We start from the raw sequence: 18,845 nt of genomic DNA, 5'->3' as shown, positions 1-18,845 counted from the left end.
ATCCTCAGATCTCAGCCTCCTGAGTAGCTAGGATTTGGTTGTTACTTTTTAAGCAACATTTGCCCTTCTAAGAGACAATGCTTACCTGTTTGCTTGTTTCCGGTGTGCCATTCTAGAGGATTCAAAGACCTGGAACTGGACACGCCTTCCATCGAGAAGCGCTTTGCTTACAGTTTCCTCCAGCAGCTCATTCGCTATGTGGATGAAGCTCATCAGTATATCCTGGAGTTTGGTAGGCACCTGGGCCCCTTGTGAATTCACTTATCCGTGTTTTTGATTAGTTACTGTTATTATTGTAGAACAGCACTAAGCTCAGGGTGGTTCCCCATCCCAGATCTCTAGTGCACTACCAAGCTCGGTCCAACAGCCAGTAGACAAAGCAGCTGCTGGTGATGGGGAAATGTGGGAACTTTAAAAATGTCCACTATACGCAATTCCTTTTGCCATGGGATGCCGATGGGTTTGGCTTTTTGTGATTAGAAAAATACGTGTGGGGCAAATTTTAAGGTAGAGTACAATCTCCTGTGAAAGCAGTTGGTGTACTTTAGGAAAACGACACTCTCAAACGATATGAATCCTAGGAAGTCCTAAGTGCTGTAGGGGACAAAGGTTAGCTTGCCAAGGGACAGAGCAGGGCTTTGCAGTACAGGGGACTCTGTTATTGGGGAACAGTGAGGGGCCTCTTCCACCTGCCGGGTGCCACGTCAGCATGAGACTTTAGAGATTAGGAGGAAGGCATCAAGGCAGCCTCTCCTTTTCAGATCCACCTCAGTCAGGTTGCGGAGTTGAAATTCTCGTTCATTACTTTCCCTCTGTCAGATCACCGTCCAGTGCTGGGTGGTAAGAGGGTGTATGCCGTCGGTCTGTACCTTTTGGTGGATTCCCTTTTCACTCCCAGTGGTTTGTTTCTTCCCTCCTGCCCCTATTGGTAGTACTAGAATTCGAACCCAGGGTCTCATGCTTGCTAGGCAAGTGCTGCACCACTTAAAGCCCCCCGCCCCCAGATGGAGAGCCTCCTAAGTAGGCCTCCCTAATAGCTAAGCGTTCATCCCCACGCTCTTGCTTGTTTGCTGAGATGGGGTCCTGCTAACATCTCTTCTGGGGTCAGCCTGCATCAGTGGTCCTTCAGCCTTCCCTCTTGAATAGCTGGGACAGCAGATATGAGCCGCTGCTCTTTTCCTTAGGGTTTGTATTTGGTTTCTGGATCAGTGTTGGAGGAAAGTTTATAGAAATTTGAGTTCTGGTATTTTCTTCTTGTTCATGGCTGTTGAATCCTGAATGGGATGAAGGACAAAGTTCTCTTTCAACCTGCCTCTTTAGCTACAGCTCAGATATTCTCTCTGCTCTCAGTCATCTTCTTTCGTGTAAACTAATTTATGACACATCATCTCTTTACAACCTGTGCAACTGTAGGTTTTAAAGATAGGATTCCTGGTTCATTCTAACACATCACCACATTAGTCTGAATGAATGAATGAATGAAACTCACCCTAAGAATGAGAATGAAGTGGGTGTAAACGTTTGAAGCATCTTGCATCATTTCCAATCGCCACTTAAAAGGATCTGGTGTGGGAAGGTGGCATCAGGTTCAAGCCCAAGGCCCAGTCTTCTTTTGGCACGGAAAGAGAGAAGGTAGAACAGTAAATAATGAGGGAGAGGGAATAAAAATATATTTTTTAAGCTACATACAGAGGGTAGGAGTGGGTTGAGCTACTTTTTCACACTTTCTTCCTATTTCCAAATAAGCACACCTCCAGTGCTTCTGTACAGGGAGTGCAAGTATCCTGCACCAAGGCGAGTCCTCCCATTTGGAACATTCTTTTCTTTCCACAGGGAGAGGATCATAGAGACAGGATACTGCGGGAGGGGAGAGAGGGGAGGGGGGGGGAGGGAGAGTAGGTCACAGAGATTGAGTGGAATGAAAGAACACTTCCTACAGTGTCTCCTGTGGCATGTACCTTTTGCAGATGGCTGAGACAGAAGGAATTCTCTTTTAAGAAACGTGTTGGAAGAGCAGGTAGAGAGCTGGGATGAAATCTTCATCTCTCTTCCTTTGCCTCTTTGGTTGTTACTACGATAGAACTGCTGCACCTTCACCTTTGTCTTTGACTTTACACCATATACAGAATGTACTCCTCCTTAAGTCTGAGGGAATTGTGCCCTTTCTCTGTTTTTCTTTTCTTGGCAGTACCAGGGTTTGAGCTAAGGCCTTGTGCTGGCTATGCAGGTGCTCCCTTACCTGACCCAGCCCCTACACACTTTCTTTTGCTTTAATTATTTTTTCAGATAGTCCTAAGATACTTTGTTGTTGTTCTGGGGGAGCCTCAGACTGCAGTCCTCCCATGAATCCTCCAACACAGACCAACCGCACCTGGCAGAAGGGAGCCTGCCTATCTTGGGGTGTATATATTGTATCTATACAGTTTGGTGGGGTAGTAGTTAGCAATGTAGTCAAAGCTTGGTGGGTAAGTACCTTGTCATCTTCAAAGTTCAACATGTACCTAAAAACTTTCTCTGTCCACAGATGGTGGCAGCAGAAGCAAAGGAGAACATTTTCCTTATGAACAGGAAATCAAGTTCTTCGCCAAAGTACAGTATTTTGTACCCCCAAAGAGTCCCTCTCCCCCCAGTCTTGTTCATGCTTCCCTGTGTGTTTACAGTGTTCATGGCATCATCGGTACCTGTCTATCCATGTGCATTTCAACTATGAGTAAATGTTCTCTGACAATAATAATAATAATAGTAGTAACAATAGCCATCCTGACTGTGTGCCGCTTTGCTGCCAGCCTAGCTGTGCATGCGTCTCTCCCTCAGCCCTCTCTATCAAAGCCTTCCAATGACTTTGAGCCAGAAGAAGTTGAAGTCAAGAGTTCTAATTCTTTGGCTTTCTTGTGTGACTCAGAAGAAAGTTTTCTCCTTTTGAGCATCTGGAGATTGTTATGATTTAATATTTTATGTGAACCTTTTGGAACGGAAGGCAAACGTTAGCTCATTTGTTGGTAATTTATGAATGGTGTATGACCGCTGTCATATCCATCTTACAGATGAGAGAATTGGCTCAGAGGATGTTGCTTAGACACAGGCGTCTCCCATACTTATTACCCATGTGCATTGATAAGGACTTAGCAAGGGTGTGTGCTGGAGTGGGCACACACATCGTTTCCTTTCAGTCAAGAGGGGAAGATGATGAAGGGTTGCAAAGAATTAGTTAATTAAATCAATTAATCAGAATTAATCAATCTGCTTTGTGGCACTGTAAGCTGTAACCTAGGTTTGCCATGGAGACACAGTGCCCTCGGCTAAGAGCTCTGCCCACACTTCGCAGTTAACCTGATCATCTCATTACCACTCTCAGTCTTCCTTCTGCATACTTGCTTTGGATGGTTGGGAAGATCATTTGATACAAATACCATAATTCATGAATTGAAAAAAAAATTTGTGCCAGTTACTAGGCTTTGAACTCAGGGTCTGATGCTGTGGCTTGGCTTTTGTGCTCAAGACTGGCACCAGCCATTGAGCCATACCTTCACTTCTGCCTTTTTTTTTTTTTGCTGATTAACTGGAGATAAGAGTCTTAAGGATTTGTCTTCCCAGGCTGGCTTTCAACCTTAGTAGCTAGCATTACAGGAGTGAGCCACCAGTGCCCAATCATTCCATTTTAATTTTATTGTCAAGTTGATGTACCGAGGGGTTACAGTTACATATGTAAGGTAGCCTGCTTTGGATTAATTTTTTGTCTTCTATTAAATTTTCAGAGTTAGACCCCTCACTGTAAATAATTTTTCTTGTCTTTCTTTACACTGAGAGAAATAGAATAATTCCAAACTGTTGGACGTCTTCTCTTTCCTACAGTCACATGCCAGCAAGTGGCACTAGCTCTATGTGTGTGTGTGTGTGTGTGTGTGTATGCATGCATGCACACTCATGCAGCCCTTCAGGATGGGTACAGGATGGGGGGGCACCTCTGAAATGGCAGGCATCCAGGACTGAGCTCTGCATACCCCGAGCCTCTGCTTTCTCTTATCCTCCATGAGTCAAATCCATCATCTGATTTCTTCTCCTTTCTTTCAGGTTGTTCTTCCCTTAATTGATCAGTACTTCAAAAACCATCGCCTGTACTTTCTGTCTGCAGCAAGCAGGCCTCTCTGCTCTGGAGGACACGCCTCCAACAAGGAGAAAGAGATGGTGACTAGGTAAGGAGCCTTAAATCCTGGCGTTCAACCCTGTCCCCTTCCCCTGGGCTCCGCCACCTAGAATTCAGCACTGGACCAATGACAGGGTTAGGAGAGCTGTTGTAGACGCCCAGTTTCTGCTCTCTTTGCTGATCAGGGTAATAGTGGACACAAGGAATAAAATAACTCAGAACATGTATCCACAAGGGGTACAGCAGCCATGACAGCAGCCACAGCAATAGCTAGGACATCCAGAACTTCTACAAGTCTGTGAAACATGATACTTGCCTGATGAGCTTCTTTGACAGTCTGCATTCCCAGTGTTTTTCCAGCCCTTCTAGTTCAGGAAGGCAAACTTCTCACTTATACAAGCTTATTCAGAAAACTTAAGGCCAGTCTTGGAAATTAATGGAATACACATAAAAATGTGCATGCGAAATGTTTCCCCTCCTGCTATCTAGTCTGGCTTCTTTGTGTCTCTGCACAAGTATTTCTCATAGATTTTGTGTTGTTGTTGTTGTTTGTGTGTATGTAGTTCTCCTGTGAGTCTGCTAGACCTAGTACACTTGAGATTCACTAAGGAATCGAGTCTGCCTGTATTATTACATGGCTCAGAATCCATACTGTATTTTTAGAACATGTCTGTACAAAATTTCTGTAAAAGCCATTGAAGTACACAGAGCAGAAGACCAGCAGGGCCACAGGCTTTCCCCGCCCTTGACTTTGCCACCCAGGGGCAGAGGGCGAGGCTGCTGATCGAGGCTGTCGCCAGAAGGTGGAGAGCAAAGACGCCCACACTGAGTAATGGTGGAGGAGGCGGGCGCGGTGTACTCATCACCAGCGGCCAGTCAGGGGATGGAGCATGGCCACAGCCTTCAGGGTGTCTTCTGTCCTCAGTGTGTAGTCATGGACCAGCGGGAAGGATCTGTGCAGGGCCTGGGTGTGGCCTCCATCTGTGACCAGACGGGAGGCCAGGCAGTGCCAACCCTTCCTACCCTGCTGTCCTGGCTCCCTTTCGCCTGCCGTGGAAGGAGAGTGACAGCCCCCAGCATTTCCCACTCTGCCCTGGTCCACTTTGTGGGCCACGCACTCAAGTAATTAAGAACACAGAGACACCAAGTTCCCACGAGATGCAGGGAGACCCAGGACCCCGGGGGCTCCCACTCTTCCCAGCCCAGTGACCTGTAGTTCACGTAGGTGCCCCTTGATTACACAGATCAACAGAAGCTATAGACAGAAAACGGGAAAATATAAGTAAATGGTCCCCAAGCCTTTCCCCTTCTTTTCTCCTTTACTATTTTCTCTCATCAGTATCACTGACTCTCAGAAGTATTAACCACAAAGGAACATACAAAAAAAATATATATCAAAGCAGCAAGTTGGACTCATAAAATACACAATTTTATTTCTTAACTGTATCTCAGTAAGGCTGGAAAAATTCAAAGAACCATACAACAATTTTTAAGAAAGATTAGCTGATTTCCAACTCTTTATCTGGTTTTTTTTTTCATAAAAAACAATTTTTTGTACTTAGTGCTTCATTTTTAAATGTCAGTTTTTAGTTATTTGTTAATAGTGCCTTGCATGTTTGCCCTGGCTGGCCGCAGAACTACGACCCTCCTGCCTCCGCCTCCTCATATAGCCGAGATCAGGGGTACACCACCATGCCAAGCTTTAAATTTAATTTTAACAGGTATTTCCTCCATATTCATAGGTTTGTCTTACTGTGATTTGTATGTTTTTAAAATGAAAAATAAAATAGAATTTTCTACAGATTTGTATGACAACAAGCAGTAGGACTATTACCCTCTTCACACACACACACACACACACACACACACACAAATCATAGAAAAAAGTGAGATAAAATACATTAGAAAGCTGGCCCTGCTACTAAGAATAAGCATTTAAACATGTAATAGTCACTAAAGGATTATTTTCAGTTGTATGTAAGTCACAAGTAGCAGTAGTTTTTCACGTGAGATTTCGTGACATTCTTGGTACTTCCTGGCACCAGCAGCTCTTCGAAGGGCATATGCTGTGTGTCACGTTGGGACCATGAAGGATAAGATCTAGTCAGTGTCTATGTATGGAAAACCTTGGGAGAGTGGCAGAGACGTGCCTGGCAGTTCACAGGACTCATGGCAGGCCTCGGAGCGGGCTGATTGTCATGTGTAGTAGCGCCCTTACAGACTGATTTAAAGAGCTGGAGGAAGGGGAAAGTTTCGAGGTGAACATAACCTCAAGATGAAAGCATAGCGTCAAGAGAAGCGATAGACGGAAAACACAGGGAAAATATACAGGTAATTTAGGGAGTGGGTAGATTGTGTGAGCTGTGGTAGATAGTAGTTTCCAGAACGCACGCAGCACTGACGACTCAGGAAGTTGAGATGGAGATACAGAAGTCGGATGGGGATGGACAGGAGGCCTAGGGTCCGGGGTGGAGGTAATGGGGGGAGCTGGTTGTGGAAAGCAGAGGAAGTTAGGATGGCTTTTAGCGAATCACAGAGGAAGTAGATGCGAGTCTCCACAGGGCACTGAAGTTTTAACTCTAAGTCATTGAAACATTGTTGGTGTCACTCAAGAACAAAACAGACTTCAGGAGGAGAACTAGTTTCCAGAAGAGGTGGCTCAATTCGGTTGGAAATTTTTTGATGTGTAGGTACGTCATTTGGCTAGAGATAGTATGCCGGCAGTTGGAGACTGGCTAAAATGGATAACAAACAGTATAGTCTGTACAGAAATGATGCCCCCTCTCCGCCAAATGGATAGTCCAGGAGGAGAAAGGAAAATCACGTGTCTTTTGGAAAGGCCTAACCTCCCTCTCTCTGTATTTCTCCTACATATGGTTAAGGGGCAGCAGAGATGGCAAAGAAGTGGAGTTTTTGCTGACAGAACCCTAGCCATTAAATTGTGTCTGGTTGAATGAGATCCAGTTCTTAGGTGGTTTTTGTCCTGAACACTAGCTTTAGATCACAGTCAGCCCAAGGGTTCCGTTCTCCTTGCTTGTTGAGTTGCATTCACAGCATTCATCCATGAGCCCTAATACATCAGGGCTCTGAAGCAGAGGCCCTCCAGTTAGTGTCTTATCTTTTCTTTAATGATTTTTTTAATGATGTCAGAAAAGCACTTCATCACTCAGCTAAAGTCTGACCTCATTTGTCCTCAGTTAGTAAGCCACAGCAAGAGTGGTTAGAGTGAGAGAGTAATAGATGGGTGAATATGAGCAAAGTATGTACCAGAGTAGAAATGTTATGATGAAATGATGTATGACTTAACAGATGCCTTAGATTGGTGCCTGGCACTGGTGGCTGTACCTGCAATCCTAGCTTCTCAAAAGGCTGAGATCTAAGGGACATGATTCAAGATCACAGATCAGAGTCAGGAAAGTCCATGAGACTCTTATCTCCAAGTTACCAGTAAAAAAGCTGGAAAGGGAGCTGTTCTAACATTGAATGTTAGAATGCTAGTCTACAGCAAAAAGCCTAAGGGATAGTGTCTAGTTCAAGCCCCATTATCAGCACTCGCAGTGTGTGAGCGTGCATGCACACATGTGCACACACACACACATACATTAATGCCCCAAATTATAGCTTAAGGGGTCTAATTTCTAATCGTCCATGTAATAGCAATTTTCACAGGTTGTGAACTTTGAACTATTCTACTCCACTAACAGATTTTTCCATAGCTCGATTCACCCAGGCATTTGTGGATGAACGTTTTGTGGAGAAAAGTTACAAAATGCTCTGTGTTATTAACTTTCACCAACACATTAATCCTCCTTGATACTGAAGTGAGCTCCGATGGCCAGAACTTACTGGAAGAGAGGTCATCAGGTGTGACCCTCTGTCCCTTTTCTGTAGCCTTTATGTTAGAGAATGGCTGCTGTGTCCCCAACTCAGATTCTATGGGTATTGGTGCAAACCTAGTGCCTGGAGGGAGAGCTTTCAAAGAGAGTGGGAGCAGTAATGTGCTAGCTCCCCTCATTCTGAGGAAGATCAGGTCCAGTGTGGGCACAGCTTCACAGACAGAAGGTCAGAGTTGTAGGCTGTGCTTGCTAGGACCAGCCGTGGCTCTCCAAGAGCGGGGGGTAGATGTAGAAGCAACTTGAGGTGAGGTGGAACTCGGGGCGCTCCGGGGTGGATCTGAATGATGTGGAAAGGGGTCTATTTTCCTCTTGAGCACTGTGGCCTCAGCATATCCTGGGCCAGGCCCCATGGAGCGGGAAGGTGGTAGACTAGCAATGGAGTCCTGAGCAGGATTTACCTACCTAGCTTGGAAGGGGGAAAGCTGGGGCTCTCCAAGGCCCAGGGGTCTTATCAGGGGAGGTAGCAGCTTTCAGGGCAGTGATGGAATTTCAGCTTGCTAATTGCCACATGAGCCTATGCAGGAACTTGCTCTAGAGAATGTGAGAAATAGCTCTAACTCATTCTGCTACAGGTGTCACAGGTGTGATTTCCTGAATAATTGCCAGTTATTCAAACTCCTGTTACTTTACAGATTCTGAATTCACTGGGTTTTGCTCTATGCATAAAAGAAATGCTGCCAAGCTTGGGCAGAAAAAGGAGATCCTATAATAAAAAGCATACTAAAACCTACAGAGTAAGGTTTTATAGTCAAAGCACTACATTGTTAAATAATGCTGATAAAATTTAAAAAATTTAGACATCCAATGGTTCCTAAGATTAAGTTTTTCCCTTGTGGTATTTCAGTAGTTCTGTTCCCATGGGTTCATAGAGACTGCTTTTATATTAATTAGCTTTGCTTTCAATTTTTTTTTTGGTTTCTTATAATATGTGCTTTTTTAACCATGTTTGTTAAAGATATGCACTCAAAGACTCTTTTTGTTAATATCTTTATCCACATTCTGCTCAGAGAATTGATTCTTTCTGCGTGACATCATGTTGCTTTATTCTGGCTCATATATCAGCTGTTTTTCTTTTTTTTCTTCTTCTTTTTGTTAATTTTTCTTTTGTAATTTCTCCTTGTCTTTTCTACCTTCCCTTCCCCCTTCCCCTCTCTTTTGTTTTTCTTTTGTCTTCAGCCTATTCTGCAAACTTGGAGTACTTGTCAGGCATAGGATTTCACTATTTGGTAAGGAGACCCTTGAAACAAAACTACTGGCATGGCCTTCACTTGGTTTTCTTTGCCATTTCTGCACCGTGTTGCCTGCGATGTTGCATGGACGCATGTTTGCATGGCTGCATGCATGATTGTCAGAGGCCAAGACATGTTCCTCGAAGTTGATATTGAGTAGTAAGTTGCATTACCTTCAGTAAATGCTGGGCTGTGTCTTTTTTGGTACCAGTCCATCACATCATTGAAAATCAAAGGGTGTATTATTAAAAACAAATGAACAGAAGTGAGAAGTTCTGCCGTATTTCATTTCAAGAGTAAAACAAAACCAGGCTCTTGGATTTTTATTTGATTAAGAAATGAGCTGTAATAAACCAAAACTTTAAAGGTCACTTGTTTATTTTTAAATGCTTTTGAGTACAAGAGGTGCATGTCTACTGTATTCCAAACTTCGAAGCTTTGTAGCTGGGCAATGGAGCCAAGGACCTTCACTTGGCCCAAGTGACTTTTCTCGCACTACTCACCCACAGTCAGTTTCTGTTTGTGTGTGAGAATCCACAGGGCTGGAGGCCATGCTCCTGGGCACCTGCTTCTGGGGCAGCCAAGCCGGCTAGCCACTCACTTTCCCAGCTGGGGGCGCAGGAGGAATCTAGAGCAGCTGGCAGAGTTCATGACTGTCATTTTCTTGCATTTGATTTCATAAGCTGTCATGGCAAATTGGAGATATCCGCTCAATAGGTTTTTAGATAGTGTTGGAAAAAAATTAGTAATAAAACAAAGAAAGTGGGGCTGGGAAGGGGCTGGGAAGAGTGCTTGCCTAGCATGCATGAGGCCCTGGGTTCGATTCCTCAGTACCACATAAACACAAAGAAGAAAACATGTAAGTTCAATTATATTATTCCAAAAACTAAACATTAAAAACATTGTCATTTTCTGCAAAAGACATAATGAGTAAATTGAGCATTATAGATACACACAACCACACACATACATGGGCACATGCACAAACACTTTTAAGGTCTTTGCACTATAATTTTTTAGGAATAACTAGTTAGTGCTATAGTCTTTGGCTTCTATTAATTGCAATATTTGATTTTCCCTTAAATTTAGTAACTAAAACTCATATTTCATATTTTTTGTATTACTAATTTTTAGTTATTTAAATACAGTGAGGCATTCATCTTCAGACTAATTTTCATTTAGATGACTTTTGTTCCTTTCTTCTCAACAGAGAACAATGCCCATAGGAATTGACAACATTTTTACATACTCTCCGAATGTCAATGGATTCACACACTCTTCATTTGTCTTCAAAGCTAATTTTATATTGCTCTAACTGAGACTTATTTCTCACCTGCAACATTTCATATTTATTCATGAGGTTAATAACATTTTCTGTTGCATCATTTCTAGCAGCCTAACTTTTGCATACCATTATTTTTCTATGTTATATCTATAGCCATAATTTCTCTTTTCAAATTTTTTGACATATTTCACATAAATTACACAAATCTTAAGAACAGTTTGGTAAATTTACATACATACTCAGTCATTTAAGCATTACTTAGATCAAGACAGAATATTTCCAACGTCCCCAAAGCTACCCTTCTGCCATTTTCCAAATTATTTGAGGAACCATATGGGCATTTCCATTGTTATTGATTAATTTTACTTGTTCTCCAGCAGCTCCTACTTTTCCTTACAAATAAGACATCTAAGGGTTTGGTAACTGGTAACAAATCTGTAATACAATTTGTTATTCTTTCTGGGAAAGAAGAACTAGACCTCAGCATTCATTTTGTCTTTAGGTGATCCTAATATTCTGTTTAGCTATTGTGTTTTAAACTACTTACTTTTTTTTATTGTAAAGGTGATGTGCAGGTTACAGGTACTGAGTATGTTTCTTTTTGAACAGTGTTACCCTCTCCCTTTAAATTCTGTTATTCTAAACAGGAATTTGTTAGACACCTATTAATGTGGTTTTACATAATTTTATGCTTTCATTTATTATTAAAGTGCCTATTGTTTCAGATTTTCTCTAGCATATGCTTTTAAAATGATAGACTTTAGCAAATATGTTCTAATACAGATATACCTAATTAATAGAATTTTTAAGTTTTAAGCACGTAAACTTGACATATTATCATTATCTTAGGTTAATATGCCATCCTGGGAGAGTAGTATCATTTGAATCTGAAAACCTAGATGGAAGTTTTATTTATGTATTTATTCATTTATTGATTTGTTCATTCATTTAATCATTCATTCATTCCAGGCTATAGCTACAATTTGCCAGCCATTGTCCCTAAGTTTTTGTTCTCAAGGCTAGTGTTCTACCACTTGAGCCACAGCTTCATTTCCAGGATTTTGCTGATGAGTTGGAAATAAGAGTCTCCCAACCTTTCTTGCCTAGATGGGCTTTGAACCACAGTATTCAGATCTCAGCTTCCTGAGTAGCTAGGATTATGGGTGTGAGCTACCAGCATCTGGCTTGGAAAGTCTTCTTTTTGAAAAGTAACTCTTTAGATGATTTAGACAAGGGACTTGAATTACCTAAGGGCCCCCCCATATTTATAGTAGGTTAAAAACGATTGCTAGTTTGAGAGATCTATTATGTGTATCAAATCTAATGTGTAATTATATATATATATACACATATACATTCTGAAAAATTCTTGAAATTGGAACCTTGTAACTTACATAAAGGATTCCTAATTTGACTGACTGGATTATTGCTTATTAGATTTATTTAGATCTTGCTTGGATAAACCAAATTACAGACTTGGCTATAAAACAGGTGCACAATGAAGCCTTTTTAATTGATTCCAGAATGAATCAGAAGTAAGGTAGTCCGAGTGTTTGCTTTTTAATTGGTTGATTATTCTAGCATACATTTCCTGAGTGGGAGGTCTAAGCGCACACACCTTGTGCCTGTGTGCGGCACATTAACCTCGCACCTTTCCCTTTCCCGCTCCCTCTAGTCTGTCGTTTTTGTGTCTACGGACTGAACCCAAACAGATTCCAAAACATATTTTCTGTACAATCTTAGTTTAAAAATGATGACCCTACTTAAGAATACAGTGAAAAGAAAGAAAAGAAAATGTAGAATACAGTGAAAAGAAAGAAGAAAACGTAATTTTGTTATGTTTAACAAAGAAATACTTGACGATTGTGAACAAAAATAGTTGTTGAAAGACATGTTAACATCACATATCACTAGGAACTGGAGACCAGAGAGGAGAAGCACAATAAGCCGAGACAAAATACTTGCCCCACTGAAGGGAGCTGTGCTCAGCAGGCCTTCAGAATTTCTAGTTAGCCCAAGTAGAAATGGAAGTAATTTATGTTTCAGCCAAGGCTGAAACACAGGGTTCACACCCGTGCCATGATGCTGGTCAGCCATGGAAGATTTAGTCGGAGCGGGCTGCCAAACCGAGCCTCTGTCTCTAAACCTCATCTGTTGTGGAAAGGTCTTTCTGACATCTGAACTAAAGAGTCTCAACAGTTGGACCTCCCTGTACATATGTGTGTATCTTTGCTCGACTCTAAAATATTTCCTCTGCGTTGAAACTCATGACCTCAGGTTGAAAAGATCCCTAATGTACCAGTGCCTTATCTGTTCTTGAAGAAGCTGGTTATTTGGAGATAAGAATCCCTTGGATTGGGCAGTTCCGGCAGCCCCTGAGCCAGGTTTCTTAGATCTCAGCCTCTTGAGTAGCTGGGAGTATAGGCAGGCACCACCAGTGCTCAGTATAAATCTTTGATGTAGCATTGAAGCCAGCATCTGTTTGGTGAACAGTTTCTAGAATTTCTTCTGGCCTGACCTCACAGTGACCCTGAAATGCAATATTACTGATACCACTCAATGCTAGCTGCAGGAATGTATGTTGTATAACATAAGCATTATGGTGTGTTAAAAGGAGGAAGTAGGATTTATTTATATATTTTTGTTTATTTTTTTATTGTGAAAATACTGTACAGAGGGGTTACAATTACATGGGCAAGATAATGAGTACATTTCTTATCAAGCATTGTAGCCTCCTCCTTTGTTTCCCCTTCCTCTCCCCCACCCCCTACCAAAGTTGTAAAGTTCGTTTTCGACATAACGACTTGTAAGTCTCATTGTTGCAATGGGTCCACCTGTATCCCTATTTAAACAATTTGTTTTTTCCCTTCCCCTCCACAAATTATAACATCAAATACAGTGAAAGCAGGGGTTATACCATGGGGGAGGGACATACAAAGCAACAAAGAAATAATCTTATAAATGTGTTAGAAATAATCGCATGAAAGAAAAAAACATTTGAATACATATCTTTGGGTTCATTTCCCTAACATCAACTTAACTGACCTTTTCTCCTTGACTCAGACATATACTAGTTGTTGCAAATAAGGGAGTAGGATTCATTACACTTTACCTTTTTTTCCTTCTGAGTGAGTATATGTACCTAATATAAACCAGTGTGTGAATCTTCACATTTGAAAGAGTTTTGGAAATTAAATGCTAAAGTTCATATACAGAATTCTTTCATCTGGTACCTCTCCTTCATATTGAATTAGTAGATTAGGTTATACCTTCTTGATGTCTCTTCCCCAAACTCTGCAGGTACTTAAATGATGACTGCTGTTCTCTATCAGGACTATTAGAAAATTAATATATGCTTGTATCTCTAGCAAGGTTACGAGTGTGCTTAGTTTGGTAGGAGATCTATAATGAAGGGAAGAATCACTTAAGTACCAGGAAACTCAGCCTCACCCAATCTGCTTCTATTTCCTGATCATTGTTACTTATATGAATGACCAGGAAGGACTTTCTAGATTTACCCAGTGTATCCTAGGAAAGAGCCCATTTCATAAGGAGAGATAAATTGAGAAAAATTGGAATCAGACATTTATAATAAAAATAGTATCAGAAAGTAATTTTGGAACATGATAGACATTTCTTGTTTCTTTCTATTGAATGTTGCATTAATGAGGGAATTTCTTGATGTTGGTACCCATGAATAGCATATGGAGTAAACCAAAATGGGTTCTCCATTTAACTGAAATTTCTCACTAAATTAGAGAGCCAATACTTTTACTCTTTCCAGTATGATAGCCTTCAGAAGTATTAAGTCATTGACACTCGCCAATTTCTCTCTATCCCCTCAGTATTTTGAGAGAACGTTTTATCTTCTAGCGTAATTTTATTTTGTGTGATCACCAGGGCTTCTGATACAATTAGACATTTTTTTCCAAAGGTCATAATGAGACATTATTTCAAGAGTCATATTAGAAAAACAGGGAGTAAAAAGTAGAATGTTTGCTGTCACTGTTTCCAGAGAAGAAAAGAGACCATTCTAGGAATCTGCAGTATTTCAGATTCCAAGACACAAGTAGTTCCCGACAGTAAAATCTGTGATTGCATGGAGAATTCCTGAGTTACATACATATGTTCAAAACAAAACAAAAAACCAGTTTAGGATTAAAATACAAGACAGTCTTTTATATTTTTTACTAAATGTTCTTCAAGATCGACATTTTAATTATTTAGTGAGGTGTATTAGAGGATTGTCACAATGTTATTTGAAATCCAATGTGATCTGCTGTTTTTAGAGTCAGTTATGAGGTGTGATTTCAATTATGTGGATTATGTGCTATGTATGTGCCTGTTCACACATTCAGACACTGCTATAAACACACGATATTGAAAAGAACCACCCTTGAGGGAGGGATTCATGAGCACTTACAGTCTATCCAATCCCTACTTCCTTATTTATTTCAAGATGCTAACTCATATGCTGACTTTTGGCTTAATGGTTTATTATTATATCCCCATCAAATTCAAGTACCCCGAGGACTATTGCATTTTATTACTCCTATTATTATTGAGAGTGCCTAGGATTTCATACTTTTTTGTTGCAGTAATTAAGTGAATGGCATGTTCAAGGGCTAGAGTAGAAGTCTTGGGACTGACAGTCCCACTATCCAGGCAGAACTTTCTGCCTTTCTACTAATTTTTTCCTTCATTAGCACTGGAGATTCTGAGATTTGAATATGAATGAGACAGTTTCTGAAAAACTTTAGCATCTCAATAATAAATATATTTTTCTTCTTTGTATTATGTCTCCAAATGCCCATGTTTTAAGACGATTATTAATTGGATGTGTATTTTAGTGATATATATTATTTATTTATTTATTTATTTTTGGTCCGGTCATGGGGCCTGAACTCTGGGCCTGGGTGCTGTCCCTCAGCTCTTCAGCTCAAGGCTAGCGCTCTACCACTTGAGCCACAGCGCCACTTCCGGCTTTTTTCTTTTTGCTTATGTGGTGCTGAAGAATCGAACCCAGGACCTCAGGCATGCAAGGCAAGCGCTCTACCACTGAGCCACCTCCCAGCCCTTAGTCATATATTATTATCTTATATTTTTAACTGACATAGTGTCTCACTATGTAGCTCAGGCTGCCTTGAATTTACAATACAGGCCTTAACCATCACATCTGGCTATCTGAGGAGACATTTTGTGAATAAACACTGAAACATATTCAAATGGTATATTAAAAACTTACATTGAAATAAGCCTTATTACCCTAATGGCCCAGGAGATGAGTATGTGTGTGTGTGCGTGCATGTATGTGTGTGTGTGTGTGTGTGTGTGTGTGTATGTATGTGTGTGTGTGTGTAGTGTGTGCAGTGTGTAATGAAATCACAGAATGAGGAGCTGATAACATTATACTGTAGTGGTCAAAAGTATTTGGGATTCATTATTTCATTTGCTTTGAATACCCATCACAAAGCAAAATCCATGCTTTTCTTCCACCACTCCTATCTCCATCCTGACCATACAATGTACCCTTGGATTTGACTGGATCTCACAGTAGTTGAGGGCAGAGTTAGTTTTCACACCTCTTCCCTGGGCCTTAACTTCTTCCACCTCTGATTTAACCTTGACATGCTGGCTCCACACTTCCTTTCTGTCAAAGACCAACAACACTGAGGAAATCACTTTATCTCACTGTGATAGAATTCAGGCAGATGAGTTCATCTTGAGGCAATTGAATGAAATAAGAAGGCAGAGCCACCTGGAGTAATTGCAATGGAATTAAAATGTTTGGGCATTTAGCTTCACATCTCATAAGGGATCTGAGCTGACTGGCTTGAGGTGTGTTAGTGTGGAGAGAATGATTTGGAAGAATTCGGCTAAATCTTGGCTTTGTGCAATGCCTTTGAATGCTTCTTGGGCATGCCAGCTATTTGGTAAGACATGTTGTATTTGCTTTTCTACTTACATTGCATAACCACTTTGAAGCAGAAAGAAAAAAAACTGCATGACTTAAAATGATGATTAAAAAGCCTTTTAAATTATTACTGATTTGTGCCATCCACCAACATTTTTTTTCTTCTGGGAGGCCACGAAAATATCAATAGGAAAGAAGAATGGTAAAGAAAAAAAATCCTCAGGGCAATTTATACAGCATTTGTTTTCCCTTTAGGAAATGATGCCACATCAATTGTCAACTGTCTTCATATTTTGGGTCAGACATTGGATGCCAGGTAAAAGGACACATTTGTATTGAAATCAATTAATATAATACTGATAGATAATTTCTTTCAAGTACCCAATATGTTGAGTCTGTGGGTTGTTATCAAAGATTTTAGCACAAGTAAAAGGAAACCTTTTTTCTTTTTTCTTTTTTTTTTTGGGTCTGGTCATGGGGCCTGAACTCTGGGCCTGGGCGCTGTCCCTCAGCTCTTCAGCTCAAGGCTAGTGCTCTACCACTTGAGCCACAGCGCCACTTCCGGCTTTTTATCTTTTTGCTTATGTGGTGCTGGGGCATCGAGCCTAGGGCCTCATGCATGCAAGGCAAGCGCTCTACCACTGAGCCACCTTCCCAGCCCAGAAAACCTTTTTTCTAAGTGACCAATACATGGGCAGTTTATTTTTGCAACCATACATAGGTTATTTAAATTTCTAGTAATTTCTGTAGCAACTCAGAATATATCTGTGGATAAAATTGTGATTGCCTCAGCTGAGGACCAAATAGTAAATGATAACCATAAGGACTCTGAGCTTCCGGGCAGCTGTACTCACCGTTGGTGAAGTTTTACTCTGTGGACATGTGGGAAGAGGTTTATCTTCACTTTGGGGATGCATAATGCATGCTTGATTATGTAGGCGGACTGCTGTTTCCTAAGTCAGTGTATCATCTACTCTTTCCTGTTGTCAACATTTCCAGAAATCCAGGCTCCTGACCAAAAGTATCATCAGTTGATAAGCGCAATTGCACTGTTCCTTTAAGCCATACACTTAGTTCATATACTATCCAGGAAAAGTCTGAATGAAATCCCTAAAGTGCCTGCTGAGAACATTCTTTGATTTTTTTCCATTCTTGTATTTAGGGCTTTCCTAGAGTTCTTTTCTATAATGGAAAGAAAGGGGACCCCATCGGGTACCTCTGTTTTCTACTAAAAAATAATGGCTCTAGGACATCACTTCTGTGCAAAGGTCAGCCTCCACTGGCTTTGTGAGGAGACCCTGGATTGCTGTGCTTGACAGTACCAATGCTTTGCAGTGTTGGGTGACAAGGTTCAGCCAGTGTTAAATGTGTCTTTCATGCTTATTGACTCCGAAAATACTCTCATTTTGTGGAGCCTGGGATGAGGGCACTGGCCCCGAAGCAGCTTTGTGCTAGTAATAAAATAAGTATCTCAAAATTTGGGGCCACTGTTGGGGAAGCGTCAAGTTTGAGGCTCATGATGAAGTCAAAGATGCTGCCGTTTTCCCAAACGGTTTCTAGAGCAGCATTCCTGGAGCTTGCAGTGTCACGAAAAAGCTGTGTTTGGGTGGATGTATTAGAATAAATAGTGGAGTGACGGCATGGTAAGGGAAAGCTAAGCTCACGGAGGGCATCTGTGGCTGCTGTTGAAGGCCCATGCCCCGCCTCCTCGATTCCCCAGGACTGTGATGAAGACGGGCCTGGACAGTGTGAAGAGCGCTCTTCGAGCTTTCCTGGACAATGCCGCCGAGGATCTGGAGAAAACCATAGAAAACCTCAAGCAGGGCCAGTTCACGCACACCCGGAACCAGCCCAAGGGGGTCACGCAGATCATCAACTACACCACCGTGGCGCTCCTGCCTATGCTGTCCTCCTTATTTGAGCATATCGGCCAGCACCAGTTTGGAGAAGATCTGATATGTATGTACACCTAGACTGCAGGGTTTTGCTTTTGAAATAATATAACTGGAAAGTATGACACATACATGCACAAGCGCACACACACACACACACCTAGCTATATTAACCCCTCCCCTTTCTTTTTGTTCAAAACCTGTGCATTACAGAAACTGTTCTTACAGAGACAGATTTCTTAAGAGCATGGACTTCCAGAGGGGACCAGGGAGGGACTGGTTGTGGACAATTGCTTCTCTGTGGTTAAAGGTCCGCTTCCAAACTCTCACCTTTCTCTATTGCCTCTTTCCATGTAAATTCTCAAATGTGCTGGGACTATACAGTATGCCTACCACGTTAAGTGTTTTCTAGTCAGTTCTGGCTCGAAAAGATGGTTTCTACAAGCAGGAAGTAATAGGAAGGACATGAGACAAAACCCAAGTCT

General features: G+C 41.5%; 1 protein-coding gene across 1 annotated transcript in view; it reads left to right on the top strand.

The window, feature by feature from the left end:
* Ryr2 (ryanodine receptor 2) overlaps nucleotides 1-18,845 on the top strand; it is a 413,538-nt gene that overhangs the window by 314,433 nt on the left and 80,260 nt on the right. The window contains exons 59-64 of the mRNA XM_042686202.1: nucleotides 117-232; nucleotides 2,525-2,589; nucleotides 4,072-4,193; nucleotides 9,217-9,266; nucleotides 16,724-16,784; nucleotides 18,189-18,427. Of these exons, the coding sequence (XP_042542136.1) occupies nucleotides 117-232; nucleotides 2,525-2,589; nucleotides 4,072-4,193; nucleotides 9,217-9,266; nucleotides 16,724-16,784; nucleotides 18,189-18,427 (653 nt within the window). The remainder of the gene's footprint in view (nucleotides 1-116; nucleotides 233-2,524; nucleotides 2,590-4,071; nucleotides 4,194-9,216; nucleotides 9,267-16,723; nucleotides 16,785-18,188; nucleotides 18,428-18,845) is intronic.

The sequence above is a fragment of the Dipodomys spectabilis genome, unplaced genomic scaffold (genome assembly GCF_019054845.1).
Source record: "Dipodomys spectabilis isolate Male_0828 unplaced genomic scaffold, ASM1905484v1 ptg000096l, whole genome shotgun sequence".
NCBI classification, from domain to species: Eukaryota; Metazoa; Chordata; class Mammalia; order Rodentia; family Heteromyidae; genus Dipodomys; species Dipodomys spectabilis.
The sequence above is the reverse complement of the archived record's forward strand: the minus strand, read 5'-3'. Positions and strand labels throughout refer to the sequence as shown.